Source organism: Lissotriton helveticus, chromosome 6, assembly GCF_964261635.1.
Source record: "Lissotriton helveticus chromosome 6, aLisHel1.1, whole genome shotgun sequence".
Lineage (NCBI taxonomy): Eukaryota > Metazoa > Chordata > Amphibia > Caudata > Salamandridae > Lissotriton > Lissotriton helveticus.
The window spans coordinates 1,394,754,048-1,394,779,780 of NC_136067.1; the positions used below are offsets into that span (position 1 = coordinate 1,394,754,048).

General features: G+C 43.6%; 1 protein-coding gene across 1 annotated transcript in view; it reads right to left on the reverse strand.

Moving 5' to 3' along the window:
• Positions 1-6,773: 6,773 nt before the first annotated feature.
• CNKSR3 (CNKSR family member 3) overlaps positions 6,774-25,733 on the reverse strand; it is a 197,056-nt gene continuing 178,096 nt past the window's right edge. Inside the window, exons 12-13 of the mRNA XM_078649173.1 lie at positions 14,556-14,645; positions 6,774-8,440 (exon numbers count right to left, since the gene is read on the reverse strand). Of these exons, the coding sequence (XP_078505299.1) occupies positions 8,139-8,440; positions 14,556-14,645 (392 nt within the window). The 3' untranslated portion in view covers positions 6,774-8,138. The remainder of the gene's footprint in view (positions 8,441-14,555; positions 14,646-25,733) is intronic.

Genomic DNA, 25,733 nt, shown 5'->3' on the forward strand with positions numbered 1-25,733 from the left:
ACTGTAGGGCTTTTCCAAGTTTGTTCATGTGCATGAAGGGACACCTTCCTACCCATGAACAAGCCTCCCCTGCACACGGACAACTTTGCACTCTGGTGCAAGGGTGCCTGTGTTGGAGATAAGTTGTTAAACCTAGCACCATCAAGCGGAAGGATGCACCATATTCTTGTGAATATGGTGAAGCCTTGCGTTTCAGAAGTGGCGGAGAGTGTCGTTAAGCCGAGGAGTCTAATGACACGCTTCGCCACTTCCTAGTACATATCCCTCTTTCTTTATGTACAGGAAGGCACACCTTGATTTACATTTACAAAACAAGACATTTATTTAGATTTTTCCATGTGTGCTGTACAAGGCAGCACACTTCACACGTTTACTTGTATAATTTTGAGTGGCTGGTTAGGATCAAATCTGCTTAGCTTTCTTGAGCTTATAGTGGTTCTTAGACGTACTGTAAGACCTTAAGGCTTCAAGCAAGCCCGGTTTCCTGAGGGAGAATGTGAGCAGCCAAAAGACTAAGTTGACCTTTGCTTCAACCTATTCTATGTTCAGCATCGTACAGATTTACCTCCTGTTCCCAAATCGCTTCTGGTGCATAAGGACCCATTTATCGCACAACATTGTGGCTGGAATCCAAGCACCAAAAACACAGGTCATGCAGATATGCGACAGACATCTGCTTCCTGAAGTCATGGCTTCTTGAATGCTTTTGATTTGAGGGAAGACATCATCCCTGGGACACCGAGGTCAATTTTGGGAGTCATCAGAATAGCTGAGAAGTTGGGGGTGGAACTCTGGATGTGCACTGAAGAGTATGAAAATAAAGTAAATGACATCAGCACACAAGGGTGGCACTTATTTGTGCCTCCAGTCTGCACTCCAGAGAAGGTACAGAGTCACAGTGGAGCACCTGGTGCCACCTATCAGTATGCAGGAGCATTGCTCGAAGATTCCCCAGATCCAGTCTGGCATCTTGGTATACTCTAAAGGTGAGGAATCCGCAGTTAGAAGTAACCAGCAGAACTTATTACACTGACTCAGAAGGGGCTATAACAGAGTATCGTGCACATGCAGATCTGTATGCGGCCAAGGGGCAGAAAAATGTTAACAATAATGTTACTCTGTATGATACCTACACTGAAGAGCAAATGAGACAGCAAAAAAAATGATACAGAATGAGGCCCTAACTTTAGAACCAATGGGCAAAAAAAAAAAAAAACAGTCCACTGCCTATTTTCAGGGAAAGGTCAAATGTGCAGATATTTCCAATCCACACAAATCCATGAACCTCAACATTTAGGTGTACCAGCTTACAAGAACAACATACTTTTAAAGAACCCAGGCATCGGGCTTTAAACGGAGATTGACAGGTAACTCCTGCCTTTAATATTTGAATACACCATCTGTGGGATTACTACCCACTCCCCATCTGCTTCAAGTGTCTCAATAGCGCAATCTGCATGATTATCAATTTAAGAAGGAAAGTCTGTCATGTAAAATGAGACGAACAGGAACCATGGTGTAAAAAATGTATTTTTTACTGATTTTTTCTGAATACATTTTTTTAAATAAGTTTACAACTTGAAATGTTAACATTTAACAAACACAGATAAGATACATTTAGACAATGCAAACATTTTTACAATGCATATCTAACCTTCATTATTGCATTATTTATTATACATTCAGAAATAATCTAACAGGCACTGCTTTGTTGCATAGTATGAATACCCTCCGATTTAAGAAATGTTTTGGTTTTGTCTTCACAACTGGATGTATGCTCGGCATAAAGAGGTGCTGAAGTTAGATGACGTAACTATGAGAAGCTCTGGTCACAACGGTTCCTAGGGAATGAGCTATTCAAGGCACTTTTAAGCTTCTGGAACAGATGTGCAGATCTAGATTTTGTTTCTACATAGGACTTATCTAATAAAGCTACACAGTACTGAAGAGTTTTTATGTACATACAAATGTCGACAACTTTTTAGGTTGCCTCATTGTGTCTAAAGAGTTAAAAAAATACTTTCACAGAAACCAAGCACACTGCAGGCTTCGCACACTGTTCTAAATGTACAGCGCTATCCAAAAAAACCAAAAAACAGTTGACTTTACTTGATGACTGCATACACAATTCTGGCTTCAAGACAGACCAGGAAAAAACAAACAAAAAAAAAAAATATATATATATATATATATATACACATACACACACACACACACACACATATATATTTTAATTCCTGCTAGAACGAGGACTTGTGGCTGCAGCCTTTGACATGTATATTTATCATGCCTGAGTAACGAAAGGCAGTCCACATGAACAAATTCGTCTGGACAGAACAGTTGAGGTCAGTATGCACTTATCTTTTGGGTGAAAATAGTTTACAAAAGGTTTTAATTGGGCACAGACTTGGACACGTTTATACATTGTAAGAATGTGTGGGGATTCCAATTTCTCGCAACCCTGTTAATTAACAATTATATGGGATCTTGAAAATACTGTGAATGGTTTCCATAAGTAAAAGGGTGGGGGATTCAAAAGTCAAAAACCTCCGGAATGCTTATCGTGCCTATTGTTATCAAAAGGTTGAATGCATCTTTTTGGTCCTGGACTCTAAAGTCAGTGGCAATACCGCCCCTCACCATCATAGGCACATAACTGCATCAGGATATTAAACCCTGGATTTAACTGTAAAATCAAAGGATTTAAACGCGCAGCTAAAAAAAACCTTCTTTGAGTGATGCACAAGCCATTAAATGATACCTGTGCACTGTACTATAGAAAAGGAGACTTGACATTATAAAATCTGTAGCAGGACTGTGAAGGGACTAAATGCTGTCGCCATGAAAAAATACTTATCAGTACTAACACACGCATCACTTTTGAGGAAACTTTTGACGGAATCAGTTTTTGAACTAGAGATCCAAATTAATAATTGTGTTCCTTCAATGGATTACCCTTGGACAGTACTGCTTTATTGGTCCTATGCTCTGTGGTTGTGTAGCCAACATCCTCAATTGACTCGCTTCCAGACAAATTTGTCCCAATGTATTACTTGTTTTAATTTGGGGTACACATACAGTGGAGAACAGATTGGTTTTAGTATGAGGGACATCTAGGACATGACAGTTGTTATGAGAAGCTGAAGATTTTTTTGGGAGGGAAGCGTTGCAAATGTAATGAAGGCCCTTCCGGTAGGAATGACTAACACCAAAACCAGTAACTGAAGTTAATAACGTCTAGGGCAGACCAAACTGGCATGGAGAATTATGATATGCGAGCAGAGATTAAGTAGAGTTCCATGGAGAGTACACAGTGTCACTTACACCTGATTACAGCCTAGGATTCCAAAGTGATGGCAAAGCATCAGAGTATCCCCTACCTTTCTTCCATAAGCCTTGAAGTTAAACATATGAACCCACAAAGTAAACACTGCTAAATGTATTTAAACTAGCATGTAACAACGTGCTACAACAAACCTCTGTTGAAAAGAGGACGAGACCTAGCTCAACATACAAGCATGCGCTTAGAACACGTACAGGTGTAGAGAAAAACTTAGTTTGATTCACATAGAAGCTTTTGCTTAAACCATTATCCAGGCACTCCTATGGGTTGGAGAATTGACGGACATCTAATTGATTTATTATCCACGGCAAAGTTGGCTCTGGAGATCTGATGGCAGCCAAGGATGCAAGTCCTCGTGGCTTGATACCAAATAGTAACAATCAGAGTTCACAATAGTTACCTTTGTCACTACTCCTAACAAACGCTTGATGATCTGCTCATAAAAATAAAATCTCTTCTATACAAGCTCACTCATGTCATCAGTCCTGTAAGACGTTTTCTTTGTAACTGAACTTTGGATCAGCTGTAGCTAAACTGAGCTTTTTATGGTGAGCATTTAATCAAAGTAACAGTGACATACAATCTCTTCCGACTGATGTACCTTCATCAGCACCTAGGCAGGTCACTTGCCCATGAAGGAGAAAAGGTAGGCTACAGTGATATTAAACAGTTATGTCAACTGACAAAGACAGTCTAATTTTCCTCTATCACATGCGAAATTGCCCCATATGTTTGCAGAAAGATGAACGGTGCTAAAACATTTGGATTTTTTAACATGTAATGCAATGGAGAAATCTGGAAAAGGGCTCACACAATTAGCACAATTTCTTTATTAACTAATAAGAGGAATCTAGATACCAAAACAATTGCACCAGACAATAAGCCTATTCCAATCATTGTACTAAAAATTCTCATGAATAAAGGATTTTCAAGGTCCAAGCAGGCTGGGAAAACCGGTGTAGTTGTGTGCTTAGAAAATACATTCACTTCAGATGGCAATGAATGTCTGGATAGCCATGACACTTTGATTCTCTTTCTAGTGTTTTGGGGAAGACATCCCCCCTCCACTCCACCACCCCAAGTGGACAGTTAACAGCGGCTTCCCTCCGACTGCTCACTCCCAGGCCCTGGTAATTGCATGATGCAGACACGAGGAGTACAGAATAAGCATATCCTCAACAGAGAGAGCCCTCTTTTTCCGCATACCTCTTAGGGTGTGAGCAGCAGTCTCCGAACAAATGGTCAACTGCAAAGAGGATGGGGCACAGCTGGTAAGCATGGCTAGTAGATGTTGTTGGTAAATATCCCCTTTATGGGACCTAAGAAACGTGACGAAAATGGTAGAAGTATCAGTGCAGTGGAGGAGAGAACGGAAGAATGTTGTAGTCAGGGGTGAACTAATATATGGGTGCGGGGATTAACGGATTTATTGCACCTCAAGTATTAAAAAAAAGATTGTTTGTAGCTTACTGGGCAAAATCCTTTTCATAGTCTTCTTCCTAAAGGCACTATTGGCAAAATCACCGTGCTTATACACATCAAACTTTCATTTCATGGTTTGCGTTCCACAGTTCTGTCCCAAAATATGGGTTTCAAATCTGCCTAGGGACCGCTGCAGTTCCAATGAGCTGCAACACTCCAACAGTACAAGAAGCAGAGTTATGTTTTAACGCAACATATTCATGCGACTCAACCAACACATACCGCCACCAAAACCTACTCTGACAAGATCATTATTCACTTACTATGAGAACTCCAAAACAGCTGTGAATGGGAAAACCCAAAACATACAAAAAGGCGCTCTGATTCCAAGAGTGATGCACAAGCCATTAAATGATAGCTGTGCGCTGTACTATAGAAAAGGAGACTTGACATTATAAAATCTGCAGCAGGACAGTGAAGGGACTAAATGCTGTTGCCATGAAAAAATACTTATCTGTATCACTACTAACACACGCATCACTTTTGAGGGAACTTTTGACGGAATCAGTTTTTGAACTAGAGATTCAGAATTAATAATTGTGTTCCTTCAATGGATTACCCTTGGACAGTACTGCTTTATTGGTCCTATGCTCTGTGGTTGTGTAGCCAACATCCTCAATTGACTCGCTTCCAGAGATATTTGTCCCAATGTATTACTTGTTTTAATTTGGGGTACACATACAGTGGAGAACATATTGGTTTTAGTATGAGGGACATCTAGGACATGACAAAGTTGTTGTGAGAAGCTGAAGATTTTTTTGGGAGGGAAGCGTTGCAAATGCAATGAAGGCCCTTCCGGTAGGAATGAGTAACACCGAAACCAGTAACAGAAGTTAATAATGTCTAGGGCAGACCAAACTGGCATGGAGAATTATGATATGCAGGCAGAGATTAAGTAGAGTTCCATGGAGAGTACACAGTGTCACTTACACCTGGCAGGCACACCAGATAGCCCTGGTGACACCCATAAACCACCAAAAATTAAATATGTACAGTTTGCTCAGAACTTCACTCTTTCAGGGAGGAAGAGTGTCAAACACAGGAAATCATCAAGGAAAACCTTTATGTTGCTAGAATAACATCATTATGAAGTGTGCTCGGAGACTTCATCTTCTTCAAAATGTTGACAAGAGAAAAGTGATTATGCACTTTAATATCTGACCAGTGCGCACCGATGACCTTCCGCATTGTTATAGACTTCTAAAAGTAAGGAGAAAATATGTTCACAACAATATATACAAATATACAAATGTATTAAATTAATATAAAACGTAAGATATTTTACGAATGACCACACAGTCTTTGTACATTTTTAAAGCGATTTCCAATGCATTCTTCTTTTCTAGCGGGCTTTGTCAAAGTCTTGTTGCATTTAGCCTAATGAAAGACATTTCCACGCCCTCTAGAACACATGATTGAAGAACGGCTCACAGAAGCACTTGACCTATAGGGATTAGGTTCTGGGACTTATTGACCATTAGATGAGCAAAATGTAGGTGCTTGTCTTGGGGGGGACTGCAGCCTTCGGCCAAGGAACTTGTCCCTCCCTGTGACAGCTGGAGTTGTCTCGCTCTGGTATCTGCAGATGTTAAAGGAAGAAATAGGACTATTAACATTAGAGATCTGAGAGCTGGCAGACAGAGTCCAAAACGTGACACTTTAGCAGGGCAGAGAACATGACAAAATAATTATCAGTCTGTGCACACAAGCAGACTGAAGCGTCTATGAATGCACTGGCAGTAAATCGCCACTTTTGGAGGAAGCAGCAGGTGAATAGCAACTTTTTACGCTCTAGCGAAATGTCATCACTAAACTCAATTTACCTATCTTTGGAGCATCTGCATGACTTTTACCTGGCTTAGCTGGCTTTTTATGTCTGAAGGGAAGATGCCTAAACATCATCATTCATTTAATCAACAGAAATACTAGAAACAGTCAACCACTGTTATGGGCTTTGTTTTTAACCAGAAAAATATCCTGGAGAAGATAGCTTAAAGCATGACCTCTGAACACACTCTCACCAGCTGTTTTTTTTTTACCACATTATAGAAAGAACCAACCCTACCCACTTCAGTGCTTTACAAGCATGCAACAGGCTAGGGGTTGGGTTGGGATACCCTGTGCAATTTTAACACCGTCTAAGTGAATTTCAATGGCGGGCTAGAACCTCATATATATATTATAGTTAAGTTATATTTTCATGGACTTTAAAAGATCAAGAAAGTTGGTTACATTCAACAGGAATTTCTTTCTAGTTAACAAGCTCCAAAAAGGTTTCCAGTTTTTTTTTTGCTCTGTTTTTTAGGTGCAGGCAATGGTCCCCAAGATTATACAACCTAAATTGTTTCAAAAGAAGCAACACCAGGGAGAAGAGGTTTTTAAATTAGGAAGATTAAGGGAAAATCTGAAAATGTCTTATTCCAATTGCGTCAAAAGCCCAAAGAAGGAAAGTCAGATTTCAAAACGCCTAAGCCATTTTGTGGCTGATACAGTACGCAAACAGCAGCAGTAAACACACTTTGGTAGACGGTATATCAGAAGAACAGAATAATAGTTCATTTTACTTCACTATTTTACGCATATGGTATTGCTGGTTTGCACATGATGGGAACCTGTGGAAAATGGGATATCTACTTCCAAACATTTGAAGGTGACTTTGCTGTCAAAGGTAGGCAGATGGTTGATTCAAAGTGCTTTGACTACACAAGTTCAAGACAAAATCCTTGAAAAACCACAGGCACAAGTGGCATACCATCTCACACCCAGTCACTGAACATATATTCGTTTTCAATAGCATAGTTTTTTAGTCCTCCAAAAAATCTGTCAGTTCGTGACCATTTGCCAAAATGAATAATCAAATTTCCTTCCTTTACCTCCCACCTAGAGACCAAACAAACGACAAACGCAGCCTTGGACCAGTGCTGAAACTTTGACGCTTGTCATGGTCCAGAGTGCTCCAGAGGCAAACTCTTGAGTGCCACCTCTTGTAGCTGGAACCAGCCCACAATATGATCATTTGAAGCATGGCCTGCTCCCATCTAGCGGACTCCAATTCCCAGTGATGCTTTGCGTCTGAGGGGCGCGCCTTCAGGGACTAAGAGCATCCGAGATCAAGCATGTCCTTTTGAGTTGCTCTCCATTAGCTGGTACATCGTGCTCGGTCCTCTTCACCTTGAACTTAAAGAAAAGGTACTGGTGTGCAGCTTCTAACAGTCGAACAATGCATACTAATACTGAACAGGACCATAAGGCAAGTCTGGGAGCAAAGGCACTATGTTACGGGGGGAAGGGAACAGTCTCCCCAAAACAGGCATCAGTGAGTCAAAAGTTTCAGCTTGGCTATCCAGCTGACAAGAAGGGATGGCTCTGGGGAGGGCGCTTTGGTGGGCGACGTCGTGGCAGAGTTCCGTTTAGCGCCTTCCTCCTGGAAAGGCATAGTGGCGCAGTTGTGAAGATCCGCGTTCAAAAAGCACCGGCTGCCTCGGATGTAATCCGTGCCTCTCACTAACTGTCGCTCACCCGCGGGCCGTGAAAAGTAGTGCGCGGAAGGGGGGATTTCTTCAAATATGGGGGGTATTCGCTCGTTGCTGAAGTATCTGCAGAGGACCTCGTCACCTGAGGAGGAAAAAAATGAAAATTATTAGGCAGATGGCAAATATGCCTATATATCCATTATTAGTCTCCCTTTCGTTTTCCTTTAATATTTTACTAACTAGCCAATATGTGTGCAAGGACGAACTGAACTTTGAGTAGGGCGATGGGGTTGCAAACTTAGACCCTGCTTTGTTTTCCACTTTAAACGGTCTCAGACCAAAATTAGCAATAGACGGTCCGAGGCAGGTTGAACTTTTTGGCAGAGCAAAATACCTCATGAAGCAACGTATCTAACGACTGACATGACAGTAGTTAAAAATCACCGATATCAAATATGGCAGGTTTACAGGTGATTCAGTTTGCCACAATGCACTGTACGAGTCTCCTCACGCACCAAATCTCTCCATCAATGTATAGGGCTTTTTCCATACACCTGCTGTATGAGATGACGGTTTCCATGGCAACACTGTGTGGCTTTCTCATAATGATGATATGGTGCGGCAAAAGACCACCGACCTCTGGTAAAGAACACAATGCATGGCCATTTCAAAAAAGCTATACACAGGGATACATTTTTCTATTGAACGCTAGTTACTAAGAATGATACATGCAAGAGACAACAGATCAAAATCACACCTGCATGTTTAAAACCACAGACGACTTCACTAATTAGTAAAGGAGAATGGATTAAAATGCAGCACCTCTGGCCTGAGGAAACTGCTGGACCGTCTGTCAATGGATGGTGAAAAGAATGCATTTACCCAGCGGTATCCCTATGGTGGACTTCTCTATCAGCAAACAATTGATGTCAACAGGGGTGGGAAAAGTTTATTACTTGAGCAAATTCTTCCGTAGATCCAGGTAGTTTTCCTACTCCATATTAATTCGAGCCAGGATAGGACACTCTGCTTGGCTGGAGGAGTTACCACCTTTTTCTACGGTTGTACCTTCTGCAGTGTTCCACTCAAACTGGTAATGTGTGGGAAGCTAGCTTGTGCTGAAAATGGATGGGTCGTTTTCAAGCAAGTTAATTGTAAAGCCTTTCTCCTCAGCGACTTTGTAACTGGCTAGATCTTTTTTTCACCTTAAAACTCAAAAGCAGTGTGAAAATCCTTGGTGGTAACTAGAAAACACACATGGATAAAACTCCCCCAAGTAACAGCATTAATAATTTACAGGTTAAAAATATCTGGGACGTGTCTATAATTAATGTACTATGTGGAAAGCAAGTTTGTACCTACCAATGGAATCAGCTGCTAAGCATAAAAAACGCTCTGGGGAAAGAGATCTCTCTCCACATTAGATCACATTATAAGCAGGGAACGGAGGCAAGCTAAGGGGACGGGGAATAGGTCTGTTTTAAGAGTTATGTCCATGACATGTGATCAGGAAGCCAATACTTCGGAAACCCTGCGCTGGGGGTTCAGACAAATCCCCTGGGGCATGTCCGCGCGGCAGCTGCTGCTTCCATTGCCTACGCGCAGTTTGATGCCAAGAAAGGCACGCTCGCGCACACCTCAAGAACTCCACGCGCTGACAGCGCGCGCTCGTTAGGTCAACGCTTCCGTTTGCTCGAAAGCCGCGTGGGAGCGCTGACTCGCCTCTTCAGCTGACAAGGCAGTTTTTTTCGTAGATATAGTTCTTTACATTGGAGGAAAACGTGTTACAAAGGGCAATGAAGTTAAACTATTGCCTCAGACTGGCCTTCAAATGGTCAGTCACTGAGTGAGACGCTCACAGTACGTAGGTCATAAATCAGGAGTGAAGCTGGCAAGATGGCCGTGTTCTGGTTTTATTTAGGAAGCGGACAAACCAGGGCCTCTTTAATGTCATTTTATCCAACGCCAAATGGACTTCGTCCACTGTGGGGACTGGAGTCTTCATTCACGCACAAACACGTTTTATTTTATTAACTACGATCACTGTACAATTGAAGCCCAGCTTTGCAACGACGTTACTATCATCTTCAAAAACTTCTCCTGAAATTAGTTTACAACGTAATGGAGGTCATTGTTAGGATTTGTGGACGACAGTAATAATTTGGCCTCAAAATTATCCTTCAAAGATCTGGCACTAATTGGCACCTGCAACACAAAAAGATACTGTAGAGGGCAAGACGTGCCAGATCACCCTCCAAATATCATATATTCAAAGATCTGGCACTGTTGGGCATCTTCTCAAATTTGTGTATAAAGGATTGATATGGGGGGGATATTCTTATCTTTACCCAAAACCAGCTGTTCGTTTACACAGTCTGGCCTAATCCTCTGTGCCCACTTGATTAATATTTTAAAACAGATACGAGAATAAAAGTGGTCAGTCAAGTCACTCAACATACAGCATACCCACTCTAATTAAGTGTAGGTGTACTACAAAGAAAAATGTGTAGAGAAATGAGAAAGTAACTCACGTGCGCACCACCAGAGGAACTACTGGTAGGTTCTCACCAGCTTGCCAACGTTTTTATCATCATCGATAACTTTCTCAAACAAAAAGGAAGATTGTGTCCAGTGAAAGGAAGGTGTACAGAAAAAACATACAATAGAGATCCCGTGAAAAATTAGGCACAAGAAGTCTCTAATAAAATTGAGCTACACTCACACACATACTTGTAACTTTTTAATCCGAAATGTGAGTCTGCCCAGTATTAAAAACACGGCATGTTATAAACCACTTCAAGGACGGCCAACATGTTTCATTGCCTGTTATATATTAGCAGCAAATTCGTCAGGGCAACTGAGGCCAGCAATCACCTCCCTGGACATCTAGCAAAAAATCAAGAGTGACCGACAAACACACAGAAAACAATAAGAAGAGATTTATTTAGAGAGAAACACCCCCAAATCATAGCTTATTTCAGTACAGGTATTAATTAAAAATGGACATGTGGCTACGATATAGCACCCAGTCCTTTGCTAAAAAAGCGTAATATTTACCTAGTGAGAGCCAAGGACCCACATACACACCCTTGCGACTAAGTGAGAGCTGGTATCGTTTATACTTTTGATCCCTTCACATAGCACAATCGTTGCTTACAAGTTCATCTGTGGAAATAGACATATCTCATTATGTGTTTCTAAACGGTGCCACTGGATATAGCAATAAAAATCATTTATGTGGATACCACAAGCTCGACCCCAATTTCACTCTCAAGCATGCCCCGGTGTCTCACCAAATTCTGACTTCAGGCTTGCACACAATCTCACCAATTCAATTAAAAACAATGTCACTCGGCATCATACTTGTTGCATGACATTGGCTTCCTATTTTGGCCATGCCCGAGCCACTGGGAACTGCCCGGGCAGGATGGCTGGACAACGTGTCACTTCATTACGACCTCGTCCACTGCCTTAAATTCATTCTCCAAGGCTGCATCACTCAGACCGCCCTCTTCACAAAAAACATACTCTTACCGCATCACCAAGGATCTCCCTGATGTAATTCAACCCGGCATGGCGCTCACTAGCGATTTCCTTCCATTTCAACAAGACGCGGTTAACCTCCATGTGCGTCATGACGTTTTTATCGACACATGACCTCCGTTACGTGCTCCTGGTCATTACTGATAACTCGGGCACCATCTTTAAATGTCAAACAGTTAGTCTATACAAACACCAGGATATTCCTATTGTGGAGTACTATTGTAAAAATATGTATATACACACAGCGCGATCTAACAAAACCGCAATACTTTTACTTCCTGTCTGTTTTAACCGATCGCAGTCAGACTGCTCTACCAATATGACAGTCACCAATGCATCCCCATTGTCAAGATAAGGGGTTGAGGCGCCATCTTTAAATGCCCTGGTTTTCAATGTACTGATATATGCAACTCCCTAGATCTTCCTTGTATGGGGTACTGGTGAGAACCAGATTTCACAGTGTGGCACGGCCCCAATACCAATACTTCTCGACTGAGGTATCAAAATGAGGCCAGTGCGAACCAAAACTACATACCTATTATACTATGGAGTATGAGAAAAAGTACCTCATTTTTGGCTACTCAGGATTACATCAAGACCATCTAAATCATTCCCCCATCACACTCGTATAGCCAGCCTGCATAAATATTAGCAATGCAACAGTGGTATCATGTGCCCAGAGAATATGTATCCATGGACCAGATATAGGGAAGTACGCAGTCCCGGACTGCCACTACCCCAAGTGTATTAAAATCAAAATATATTGGCGATACATGTTGATTTTAAAACACTTGGGGTAGTGGCAGTCCGGGACTGTGTACTTCCCTATATCTGGTCCATGGATACATGTTCTCTGGGCGCATTATATCACTGTTGCATTGCTAATACGTATGCGTGCTGGCTATACGTGTGTGATGGGGGAATGCTTTAGATGGCCTTGATGTTATCCTGAGTAGCCAAAAATTATGTACTTGTTCTCATACTGCATAGTATAATAGGTATGTTGTTTGGGTTCGCACTGGCCTCATTTTGATACCTCAGTCGAGAAGTAGTAGTATTGGGGCTGTGCCACACTGAAATCTGGTTCTCACCAGTACCCCATACAAGGAAGATTTAGGGAGTTGCATTTATCAGTACATTGAAAACCGGGGCATTTATAGATGGTGCCTGAACCCCTTATCTTGACAGTGGGGATGCAATGGTGACTGTCATATTGGTAGAGTAGTCTGACAGCGATCGGTTAAAACAGACAGGAAGTAAAAGTATTGCGGTTTTGTTAGATCGTGCTGTGTATATATACATATTTTTCCAAGAGTACTCCACAATAGGAATATCCTGGCGTTTGACATTTAAAGATGGCACCCGAGTTATCAGTAATGACAAGGAGCGTGTAACGGGGGTCATGTGTCAATGAAAACTTCATGACTCACATGGAGGTTGACCGCGTCTTGTTGAAATAGAAGGAAATCGCTTGTGAGCGACATGCCGGGTTGAATTACCACATGGAGATCCTTGGTGATGCGGTAAGAGTATGTTTTTCGTGAAGAGGGCGTTATAAGTGATACAGCCTTGAAGAATGAATATAAGGCTGTGGACGAGGTCGTAATGAAGTGACACGTTGTCCAGCTATCATGCCCGGGGAGATCGCAGTGGCTCAGGCATGGCCAAAATTGGAAGCAAGACAATGTTGTGCAACAAGTATGATGCCGAGTGACATTGTTTTTAATTGAATTGATGAGATTGTGTGCACGACTTAAGTCAGCATTTGCGAGATACCGGGGCGTGCTTGCGAGTGAAATTGGGGGTTGAGCTTGAGTTGGAATCCACATAAATGATTTTGTGCCATTTCTAGTGGCACAGTTTAGAAACACATAATGAGATATGTCTATTTCCACAGATGAACTTGTAAGCAACGATTGTGCTATGTAAAGGGATCGAAAGAATAAACGATACACACCCTTGCGACTAAGTGAGAGCTGGTATGTGGGCCCATGGCTCTCACTAGGTAAATATTAGGACTTTTAACAAAGGACTGGGTGCTATATCGTAGCCACATGTCCATTTTTAATTAATACCTGTACTGAAATAAGCCGTGACTTGGGGGTGTTTCTCTCTAAACAAATCTCTCTTTATTGCTTTCAATTGTTATTGTCAGTCACTCTTGATTTATTGCTAGATGTCCAGGGAGGTGATTGCCGACCTCGGTTGTCCTGACGAATTTGCCGCTAATATATAACAGGCAATGAAACATGTTGGCCGTCCTTGAAGTGGTTTACAACATACACTTAGAGTAGACTGACCACTTTTCTTCTTGTATCTGTTTAAAAATATGAATCAAGTGGGCACAGAGGATTAGGTCAGACTGTGTAAACGAACAGCTGGTTTTGGGTAAAGATAAGAATATCCCCCATATCAATCCTTTGTACACAAAAATTTGAGAAGGTGCCCATCAGAGCCAGATCTTTGATGTTTGAATATATGATAGATTGAAGGGTGATCTGGCACGTCTTGCCCTCTACAGCTCCTTATTGAAAGCATTTAAAATTATACTGCCAACTCAGTAGTTCGAAACCTTCCTCCTTATAAACAACTAACTGAACCAAAATCACACCTTTTGACATAGTCACATCGTTCCGGTCAAACATTCATCATCTCAACATAAGTCCCTTAGATTCATACAAGTACAATCGGCAATACAGGTTTCATGTACTTGCCTTTCCTCCCTGGGGTTCTGGGCCTGGAGGAGGGTTCTGCATTCACGAGCCAGCTTGCTTCTGCGGGCATCGATAGTGGCCGAGGTCTGCCTACAGAGAATGGAAAAGGAAATATAAAGCATCCATGGTTAAGGTCAACACTTGCCATTAGACAGCTCAAAACACACAAACTTCGTGCTTTTTACTTGACATGGGAAAGCGAGAAACACCAAAGGATCCATCTCTGGCGAACTAATAAATGAAGCACAGGTAAATTATAAATATTACATAAATTAAAAAAGGCAGGCTCAGGAGCCTACACCATGCTCATCAATATGAATGGCCCTTTCCCAATCATCTTTTATTTTTTTACAGATTAGGGGTATTTGAATAGCATGCACCTAGGTTCTGGAGGTGAAACAGTAGACATTTTCATCTGGGCAGATGCAAATCAATGATACGTACAAAAGAAATAAGGTAATAACTGTACAAAACATACAGCAGACCAGCAAATGAAGTAGCAATTCAATGGAGAAAATGGAAGGGATATGCAAAACAATCATTGGCAAAGCCAATAGGCCTTGCCCATGGAAGATATTGGCTTTGGCAAGGATTAGTGGCCTTGCTGTACAGTAGAATGGAAATTTTGCTGAGTTGCAAAAAAATAATTTTTAAAACAACAACACAGCCGAGGCTAATGCACATTTTTTTCCTTCTAAATTTAAAGTGCATTAACGCTGGATGTAACAGTCTTTTTATGAATTATTTTCAGCCATGCTGCATCGCAGCATAAAGTATAGCTACAAATCACTGCCAAAGTCAGCAATGACTAGGCTTTACAGAATGAATAAAAAAACAATGGCAGAAACAATAGTCTCAAAGGCGCAGCCTATTGACTTAGGCAATGCTTGTTCGGTCTTGGCAGAACACCCCTGCGATTCTGAGCAAATCAGTTAATCTAACCATGTGTAAAAAAAAAAAAAAAGATTGCCATTTGGTAAAAAATGCTATCACAGAGAAAGTAATTGCGCCCATATCCATGACTTATTGCAAATATTCTAGGGAACCGATAACATCTGTTGACCCAATGAAAGCAGATAGCATCTGTTGTCAGATTAAACATCCAGTTCAAAAGAGAAAAGGGCTTCTTTGAAGAGTGTGTGTTATAATAATAAAGTAAAAGACAGCTGCAAGGGGTTAAACAAGGATGACAGGAAAGGAGTAAAATAAAAGTAGCACCTTGATAAAAGCTTGATCAGCGAAAGGACAGCAATCAAGCAGAAACAGTCCATACTTGGTCCGTGCTCCAGCCAAAAGAAGAGGAGGTGAAGCCAGCACACACTGGCCAATTAGAAGGCAGCAAATAGGAGCAACAATGAAGCCAACACATGGTATGCAATGGGAGAATGCAAGTCCCTGGTTGCATACAATAACTCTTGCAAGCGAGAGTACATGCAGCGCATGCGCTGTCACAGGCAAGACCTAAAGAGCAGGGTAAAATTTACAAAAAGCATCTCTATTGGACAAGAAGGGAGCGTGATCATGTGGCTGGGATGTGGGGGAAACGTAAGCTCTTTTCTAAATGTCAAGAGGGGGGCATTTTCAGGTAAGGTGGGAAACTGTTGTATAACTTGCCAAAAAATAACGGCAACGGCTAGTCTTTTAGTTTTCTCGTTCCTGTTCTTTTTTTTTTTTTGTAAAACCTTTATTAGCGTCAAAAGGATATACAAGTCTAGGCCTACAACCAAATCGGCCGGCCGCAATACGTAAAGCAATCAGAAGTTCCAAGGCAAACATTACAGAATCAATCAGCAAGAAGCAGAGGCAATACAATCGTAAAAAGGGGGAATATACCTAGGAACCAGAGGGCCAAGACACAGGAGCAAAAAAGGTTAATTTTATAATATGGGGATAAGGTGTACGACAGGCTCACTTTCAATATAGAGATGTCCGAAGTCCCAGAACCAGCCTCAGCGACAATAAGGGGGTATGGGGCCGCAATACAGGAGAGGCAACACAATTCACACAGGAAGATCGGGATAATTTAGACATAATCGACACTTGAACATTATCATCGTTAAATGCCCACCACCCAAACCACAGCTAAGCCAGAACAGAGGGATCGGAGAAACCTTACATCAAAACTAACCCTTCATAGTGACCTCCAGAAAAAGGGAGGGAGGGGTGCGAGGAAAAGAGGGGGGAAGAGGGGGGAAAGAGGGGGAAGAGGGGGAAGAGGGGGAAAGAGGGGGAGGGGAGGAGAGGAGGACAAGACGGAACAATGAGAAAAAGAAATGAAATACAAAAACGAAAGAAAGAAGACACGCCGACACAGGCGTCCCGTGGCGGGAGTACAGGAGAAAACAGGAGTATCAGCACCAGTGAGGGTACAGCAATCGAGAAGAAAAGCAACCGAACCATAAAAGGAGGGTTAACGACGCCACACACCCCACCCCGAACACACCACGGGAGGCGGGGACAGACGCGGCATTACTATAAAGAGATACAAAAGGGCCATAGAACCATAAAACAAACAACAAATAGAACCCAACCCACCCATCCCACCCTGCACCCCTGTAGAAGGCTATGGCCTACCCTTCAGACAGCGTGCCTGTCGCCCTAAACCAGAACCCGAAATATAGCAAGAAGAAAAGAGAGAAGAACGAGACAAAAAGAAACAAAAACAGAAATAAAGAAAACAGGAGGGAGGAGCATAAGAACAGAAATCAATATGGTCGGCCGCCGCCCTCCGCCCACCCAGACAATCGCAACAAAAACAGACCAGGACGACACCCCATCAAGCGCCATAAAACTTACAGAGGAAGGGACCACCCACCGCTCTATGGGTACTAACAACTGCGCCACTAAGTCGTATACCCATAATCAACCAGGAGTCGTGTATATCACCCCCATCCCTTCCGAACCACAAATTCCACCCACCACATGACAGTGTAAAATGAAATACTCAATACAAGACCAGCACACAGTCGAAAGAAATGTTGACTACCACGTAGACATGGGGGGTAAATCGGTCCGCAAGTGAGCAAAAGTCCAAGCAGAGAGTTTAAATGCATCAGCAATCGCAGCACGGGTGATGAAGAACAGGAGGTCAGTTTCGCCGCTTGGGAAGGCGAGGGGGTCTCTGTAGTAGACAAAGGCAAAGCCATCGGAGCAGGTGCAGGCGGCAGTCCACCAATATTTCCAGGCATCCGAGCCGAACAGGGCCGCGGCACAAAAAGTCCCCGGGGTCAGAACCTCGAAAAACAGGGAGCTCCAAAGTCACCGGCACACAAAATGATCTTCGATCAGCGGCAGCAACACTTGCAGCAATCGAGGGGGGCGAGGCAATGAAGTCACTGAAACAAGAGGGCGGCAAGAAGAAACGGCCGCCCAAAATGGCGGCAGATCGTGGCGGACTCACCGGGACATCGGGGGCCAGGGATGCGCGCAGGGATCTCAGAGCTTCCAGGATATCTCTAACCGTAAGCTCACGCTCACCAGACCGGACCCCCGCGCAATTAGGCAACCCAAGCCCGCCGCCACAAGGCGATTCATGTTTCAGAGGGTCGGCTGCCATTTCGCGAAGTCAGCCCAGTCGCCGCCCTCTGCGACCCCCAAAAACAGTTAAAAAATGTAGGACTTCACAGAGCTCCGGGGGGTTCCCAGCAATGGCAGCCTTGGTGCCGAAAGGATGTCCGCCCAATGCGGGTCTCCGCCTACACCAGCACCGGCGCCCCCAACAAGCAGAGTCCGGGCGCAGAGGTCCAGGGCCGCCGGTCAGAGCAGCGGCGGGGGGAGGACCCCTTCACAGAATCAGTCCCCGGTGCATCTCACCCACATCGGCCGCGCGGTCACCAGGGCAGGCCCGGATCAGGATCGCCGGGATTCTCGCACAACGGCTCTCATCATTGGTTCACTCTCTCGACCGGGGCCGACAGTCGTCGGACCCCACAGGCTCGGTCCCGGTCTAGGTTCCACGGAGGCCCCGGTCTTGCGGAGGGCACAACTTCGGAGCCGCTGCACGTCGAAACCTCCGGGCCAAATGGTGAGTACAAGCGAGGTGTTCCAGTTCCGATTCTCCGATAATGTGTCGTCTCCAGACAGGATATTATACAGGATACATGATCAGGCCGGAGGGCTGCGGGAGCCGAGCTAAAAGGCGACCATTACGCTCGCGAGCTTGGCTCCTCCTCGTTCCTGTTCTTGATGATTGTTCATGGCCTGTATCTATTGAGCATATTCACAATGTAGTCTTGTTTTTGAAGGAAGTGCTTGGTCCATCTAACCATGAAGTGTAAATTCCAGTCAGGTTTTTAGGAGAGCCGTTATTTAGGCTGTACGAAGCCAAGCTACAAATACTACATTTCAGTTGAGGTTACTTGCATGTTTGGTGATCACTGTGAAAACCCAACTGGACTTTATATTATTGGGTGGTTCAACAAGCTGAGCCCTAATGGATAGTTAGGAACCATTGCAAAATACAAGGACATGACTTCGAGACAACATACAAGAAAAAGCCAGCAAGGTACAAGAAACTGATCCTGTCCACTATTTGCTACTAAGGCATATCTACATGTAGGTGAACAAACATGTTTTTAGCTTTAAATAATGGACGGTGACCAGCCGATTGACTCCTCCAGATCCCTTCTTTTCAGAGTCAACCTGAAAGCACCACTTGCAAGGGAAAATATGAAGAAGCATACTGCACAGAAGTAGCTCATAGCTGTGGCAAATACATTCAGTAAGACTGAATGGCTAGCGGCAACACAGAACGCTCAGAGGCCAAGAAGATCTAAATGGCAGATCGCTCATGTCGGAGAATTCAATGCATTATCAAACCCTACAATGTTGTGTCACCATCCTGCCATTAAGACAGAGGTGTAAAAGAGGTCAGTAAGATAATTTGAGGGTCTGCGTGGTTCTGGAATTCGAGGGTCACAGCTTTTTCAACCAAGGATATCGCTAATAAAGTTAGAGGAGTAACAGGGTGAGATAGTGAGGTCATTGAAGTCCAACTTGGATTTTGATTAGAGAAAGGATTTGGCAAATATTTGTAGAAAAAAAGATGCCAGTACAGGCAGCAGTGTTGACATTAAAGTGGAGGGAAAGGATAGTAACTCTCAGGCATCTGATGAGAATGGTTAAATATTGTGGTCATAAGATTGGTCTTTGAGGGGTTTAATAAAGCTATGTAGCTCAGTACAGGTGAGCCATAGGATTGTGTGATAGATACAATGCAGCAGCAGACGAAATTTGAGATGCAGATTGGAGAGGTTGATATTACATATGGTGTCTCTTTTGTTGAAAAGATGGACATTTATGGATTCTTCAAAGTCAGTCTTGGAATAAGAGTAAGATGTGTGTAATTAGTGCAGAAAATTTGAGCGCTTCAATGCCTCTTGGAGATGTGTATGTGCCCCCCAGGCTTTCCCTATCTCTTTCTTGTAAGGTTGGAGGTTAAACGTTTATGAGAGCATGGTGCTTAGACTTCCCTTTCTTGAAGCGTGAAGGAGGAAGCATAAAAATAACGAAGAGAAAAGCAGGTAAACAATGTCTTTACAAATTGGGGAGCTACAGACAAGATTAACAGTTGGTGGTAGCTGATTATTGCAGTATTGTCTACTATACCTGCAAACCATGGTGGGTGGTGGTGGTGGTGGTTGGAGGGGGTGGTGGTGGTGGGTGTCTGTTTATGGAGACAGAAAGAATAGGAATGTGGCAATGCATCACCTGAGTAAGGGAGAAGCACTGAAAAAGGACATAAGGATTTGCTGTGCCTTAAAGGGGAGGTTACTGAGGAATAATCGGTCTAGCGTTTAGTAAATTGGTCTGTTCAGTCGAGAAGGAGGGACTGGAGAAAGAGGCTTTGGACAAGAAAGTGTAGATGTTCGTTGAGAATTTTCAGACTGTTTGACAATATGTATGCTTGTGTTGGTATTTGTAGAGCATAAGTCGAACTAGAAAGCAACGGAGCACTGAACAGGGGATAGGAAGGATTAGGATGAGGGAGGAAGAGAGACTCCTGAGGATCTGATCTCATACCTGGTCCCTCTAATCAGGGAGCTATAGTGAAGGTCAAATGAGGCATAGAATATTGGAGAAAGAGTGATAGGTAGCGAGATGAATGGAGAGTACCAGATTATGTGAGAATGCTATGGTGCCAGATAGGACAATGAACCTGCACCAGGTGATCAAGAGCAGAATCTTCTATCAGGTAAAATCTAGTAAAATTAACTCAATGTTCAGGCTGGAGCAGGTTTAAGCAACAAGTGAGCATATGCCCACACCTAGCAGGAATGCGGACAGGTTGGTGCACCTGGCTAGGTGGGCAGTCCTACCCCATGTTCCAAATGTTTTTTACATTACAGCTAGTGAGGAGGGATGATGCTGACAGAAGCAGAATACAAATGGACCATTCTGCTGCCGGAGGTGTCACCAGTGGAAAGCAGCAACACTAGGCAAAGAGCCTGGAAGCACTTAATAAAGTTGCACTGCCAGGAGTCTCAGGTACAGGACCTGCACTATGCTGTGGATCAGTTGGATGTTCATGTACCTCAAAAAGTTTGGACCTTCTGTCAAGGTAGATGAACATCAAAGGAGGAGGGCAGCCAAAGTGTACTCGTCTTGGCTTGGGCAAATACTTCTTGACTTGGCCTGGCCAAATGAAAACACCTTGATCCAAATGCCTGTATGACTTGCACACATGCCTGGCACCCTCCTCCGCACTAGTAACGTATTCTGCAAAGTAGGGAGGTGCAATAAAGAAAAGTCAACTTTTAGCGTACCTTACCAGTAAGGCCACTAGAAAAAGCACCGTTGATAATGTGACATGGAAGCTTTAATTATTAATCCACCTCCCACTTTTTTCCCTGTTTCTAACCTGCTCCAACATACTTTGGACTACCAATAAGAGACAGTAATGGAAATGAGATTGGTAGGGAATAAGGGAATGACTGGATCTAGCAGAAAGTATCAAAGAATAAGGACAACTGCAGTAGAAGAATAAGTACAGATGTGTCTTCCAGCAGTTGCTCGCTCACTGTTAAGGGCCAGTTATGAGTACTCAGGCTCAGAAACTTCAAATAATTTTCCAGCTAGGCAAATTCATTTGAGAATGCAACACACTCACTGTGTCAAGGGGTATCCACAAGTGAGTAAAAATACCCAAAATATAATTCATCAATCCACTAGCTGGGAAGAGACCAAAGTGGTAAAAAATGGAAAGATCAATGGCACACTAAAATGAATGGTGCTAGCTCATGCCCATTATGAGAAGTGTCAGATGTAGAAAATCACAGCTCATGAAAAAAAGAGGAAAAGGCTATAACAGGAGTTCAAGGTTTTATCACACCAGATCCTACTGCATAGTCATTCATACCAGCTTTAATGCTGACAACAACTGCAGGTCCTTCTGGTGAATTTCCCTCCAAAAGATCGGATCTAGTGCGAGCTAAACAAGTTTGGTACAGTCTTTTCTCTCTCTTCCTTAACACCAAACACACTTTGGAATCCATAAAAAGGAGAAGGTAGAGAAAAAATGTGAATCCAGTTGAAGCTTTATTGAAAAGAGAAACTCCAGCCACACTTGAACAAAGGAGATCTAGTCTAGCCGCTGACTTTACTGCTTCCCCACATGAACAGAAACATTCTTTAAGGGACAAACAATTTCCTAGAGATACAGGTAAGCGATGGAATCAAACACTAAGATAGTAAGACACTATTAATAAGATAATACAACAGGCACCAATATAATTTGAACTTCAAGGTTGGATCAATTTAGATGTAAGAATGGTCACAGGAAAGGATCAAAAGGGGTGGGCACAAGAAAATTACTTCTGTAAAGAGAAGGTAGCTACCAATGCACATAATGTTACTCGAGACATAAGTGAACTCTACCTTCCCATCGTACAACCTTTCCAAGATTCTCAACTTACTGGTAACACTATAAGAAGTAGGAGCTCATTTTGGAAGCAAAACTTTGTAGAAAATAATGCTCTAAGCCACCAGGCCCTGGAGCAGCAGCCGAGGAAATCAGGGACTTGTTCTTGAATGGACATCACAAGAGATTATTGATTCTAACAGTGGATGAGCTAACTGAGGGCACAATTCATCACTGGGTTACTAAATGATCCCAAGTCCCTTTAGTAGTTACAATATCACCCAGCACCCAATCTATTTACTTCCTGTTGCACATGGAATGCATCTTACAAAGAAAATGTATATCCTACGATTCCTGGCAGTTCTGCTAATGAGGTTTAGTGAGTTGTTAACCAGCATAGTATGTGTTAGACTTGGCATCTTTTGGCGTGTTTTCCCTGAGTTTTGCTTTCTGCCCTCCCGGTTTTGACTCTGTTTTTGCTGGTGTAGTGTTTCTGCGCACTTTTCGCACTGCTGATCAGTGGTAAAGTGCAAGTGCTCCTGTGGTAAAGTATGTCATGGATTGGTGTTTCCATGATTGGTGGTTTGGTTTTCTTGTCAGCCCCTAGTAAAGTGCACTGAGTGTGCCAGGGCCTGGGAACCAAATGCTACGCGTGGGCCTGCAGCACAGATTGTGCCACCTACGTGACTAGTCCGGAAAAGGTACCTCAGACCTGCAATTGCAGAGTCTGCGTGCAGTTTGTAACTGTCATATCGACTTGGCCCATGCACAGACTGCCAGTCTCTAACCTTCCTTTGTCAGGCACCCCTAAGGTAGGCACAAAGTACCCCTCTGGGCAGGGTACAGTGTATGTGAAATGTAGGACATGCCCTGGTGTGTGTGGCATGTCCTGAAAGTGAATTACAGCCCTTTTAGTTTTTCACTATTGCAAGGCTACCTGCTCCCCATAGGACAGAATGGGAAGTTTGTTTATAACATCTAATAAATATAATTGGCCCTGGGAACTAGGTGGGAAAATAAAATTTAGTATGCCTGAACTCAGGATCTAACAATGCATCTTTTAGTAAAGGTGATTTTTACATTCTGTGTTTGGAAATACCACTTTTAGGAAGTAGGTATTTTCTTGATCAGTCATCCCGTGTGCCTCTGCAGGAATGTGGACTGCCTGTCTGGGTTTTGGACGACAGATGGCTAGGAAGCAAGGGTGGCTCCCGATAGTCTAGGTAGGTCAGGAAAGGGCTGAATAGACATGGGCTGCGATGGGGAAGAGGGAGGAGATTTCCTTGCACCTCTAAGGGCCTAGTCTGCCTCTGACAATGCCGTCTCCACCCCCTGCCAAGAAATCACACCAGAGAAGGCAGAACTGGTTCTGGCTGGGCACAGACACCCTTTGCCTAGAGGATCAAACGATTTTTGGATACAAATACTGGGGCAAAGGCCCCTGAACATAAGAACTCTTGTGGATCAAGAAGACTGCCTAGAAGAAGAGCTGGAAGCTGTGAGGAGGGACTACCACTTTGCTGTGTGATTTGCTCTGTTGGCCTACAGTGGCTGCTTCTGTCTTGTGCAGTGAAAGGACTGGACTGAACTTTCTGCAATCTACTTTTGTGAGTTTCTCCAAGGGCTTGAGGTAGAGCTTGCCCCTGTTCAAGAAGTCTCAGGAACAGCAAAGACTTCAAGCTCTTCTGCCCTCAGCACTGGGGACTGTGTGTTTTGTGCTGCGACACAAGAAAAGCAACTCAACGAAGTCTACGACGCCGCTGTCCACTCCGTGTCCTAAAGGCACCGCAGAGGGCACCGTACTCTGGTCTCACCAACTACGCCTGCTGACGCCGCCACAGAGCCGTTGCTCGTACCATGACCTGTGGGCACCGCACTGCCTTGCTTCACGATGCCTTGGCCTCCCCGACGCCGCCGCTCCATGCTGAAATCAACGCCGCTGCTTGCACCGTGGATCGAGGGCACCGCTCAAAGTTACACGACGCACCGCCCTCATCCCACACCGCAGCCTTGGCCTGCAGACGCCGGCACCATCGACTCCCAGTCGTCAGCGGACAACAGCGCTTCAGCAACGACGACGCTGCTTGCACAGTGAAGATCACCGCCTTCACCTTGCACCGGGACCTGGTCTCACCAACGACACCATCTGATGCCGCCACCGAGCCGCTGCTCGCACCGTGACCTGAGGGCACCACACTTTGCACTGCAGCACCTGACGCCAGCGTTCCTGATCCCAACAGAAATGAGGTCGACCTGCAACGCGAGTGACTTCAAGGGCATCAGCGCCCTGCATCTTTAACAGGTACTGTTTGCGGGTCTTCCTGACACCGTAGCTGGTCCGTGACCAGCCTGAACGGTTTGGATTTGTTAGCTCCGTCCGGGGCTATCGCGGCGTCGTGAGCAATCAACATCAAGGAACTGTTTTTAAAGCGTATTTTGAAAACTGTAGATTTTTAAGTACTGTATTGTGGATTCTCCTCGTTTTTGGTCTTGTATATAAAAAATATTGGCTATTTTTAGGCCGAGCCTAGCTATCGCGTAAGCGATCGCTATGCGAGAGATTTAGAAGGGGCACCAGAAAATGCTCCCAAAGACCTTTGGAATGCGATTTATGGCCAGTGCATGTGAGGCATTCAAGCGCGAAGCTGGCATCTGGCATCAGACTTGAAAGCAGCAGACTGCTTTCGCCAGCGCGCGCTCGGCCTCACTTCCTGCTCCCCCTCTTACAGCAATTAACTTTCGTTATCGCTCACACCCCATATGCTTGTCCCTCTCACCCTTCCTTTGATGTCCGCTTTTCTTGTTTGTAGTGCTGTGATCAGAAGGGTTGGTGGTTTGGAAATCCATTCACAGATGTTGGTAAGGTTTTTTCCTATACTTCACAAAAATTACTGTGATGCCCACATAAAAACATTTCACAAAGTTATGATGGAATAAATATAGCTTCACTATATTTTGAGAAAAAACTATAATAATTTATTCCATGAATAATGTGAACAAGGGGCAAGCTAGCCCATCTCCTTTCGCTGCATTTGGTGTTCTAAGTCTGACAGTGCAACGATCAGCCAGATTTACAAGCGTTATTCAGGTCCATCCCCTTCATCCAATGACTATATTTACCAGCCTTTTCAGCGAATAGCTTGAGACTTTGTCAGTCACATCTTGACTCACTTTATGCAGTTTGATATTTCTGTACTTTCCTACAATGGATTCCTTACAATGCATGTGCGACAATTTTGATCAATTCCGCTGTTAGCTCTTCAGTGTTCTTATTTATGTCTTCATCTTTTCTTCCTGCATATTTGCTATTTGCTTCTCTT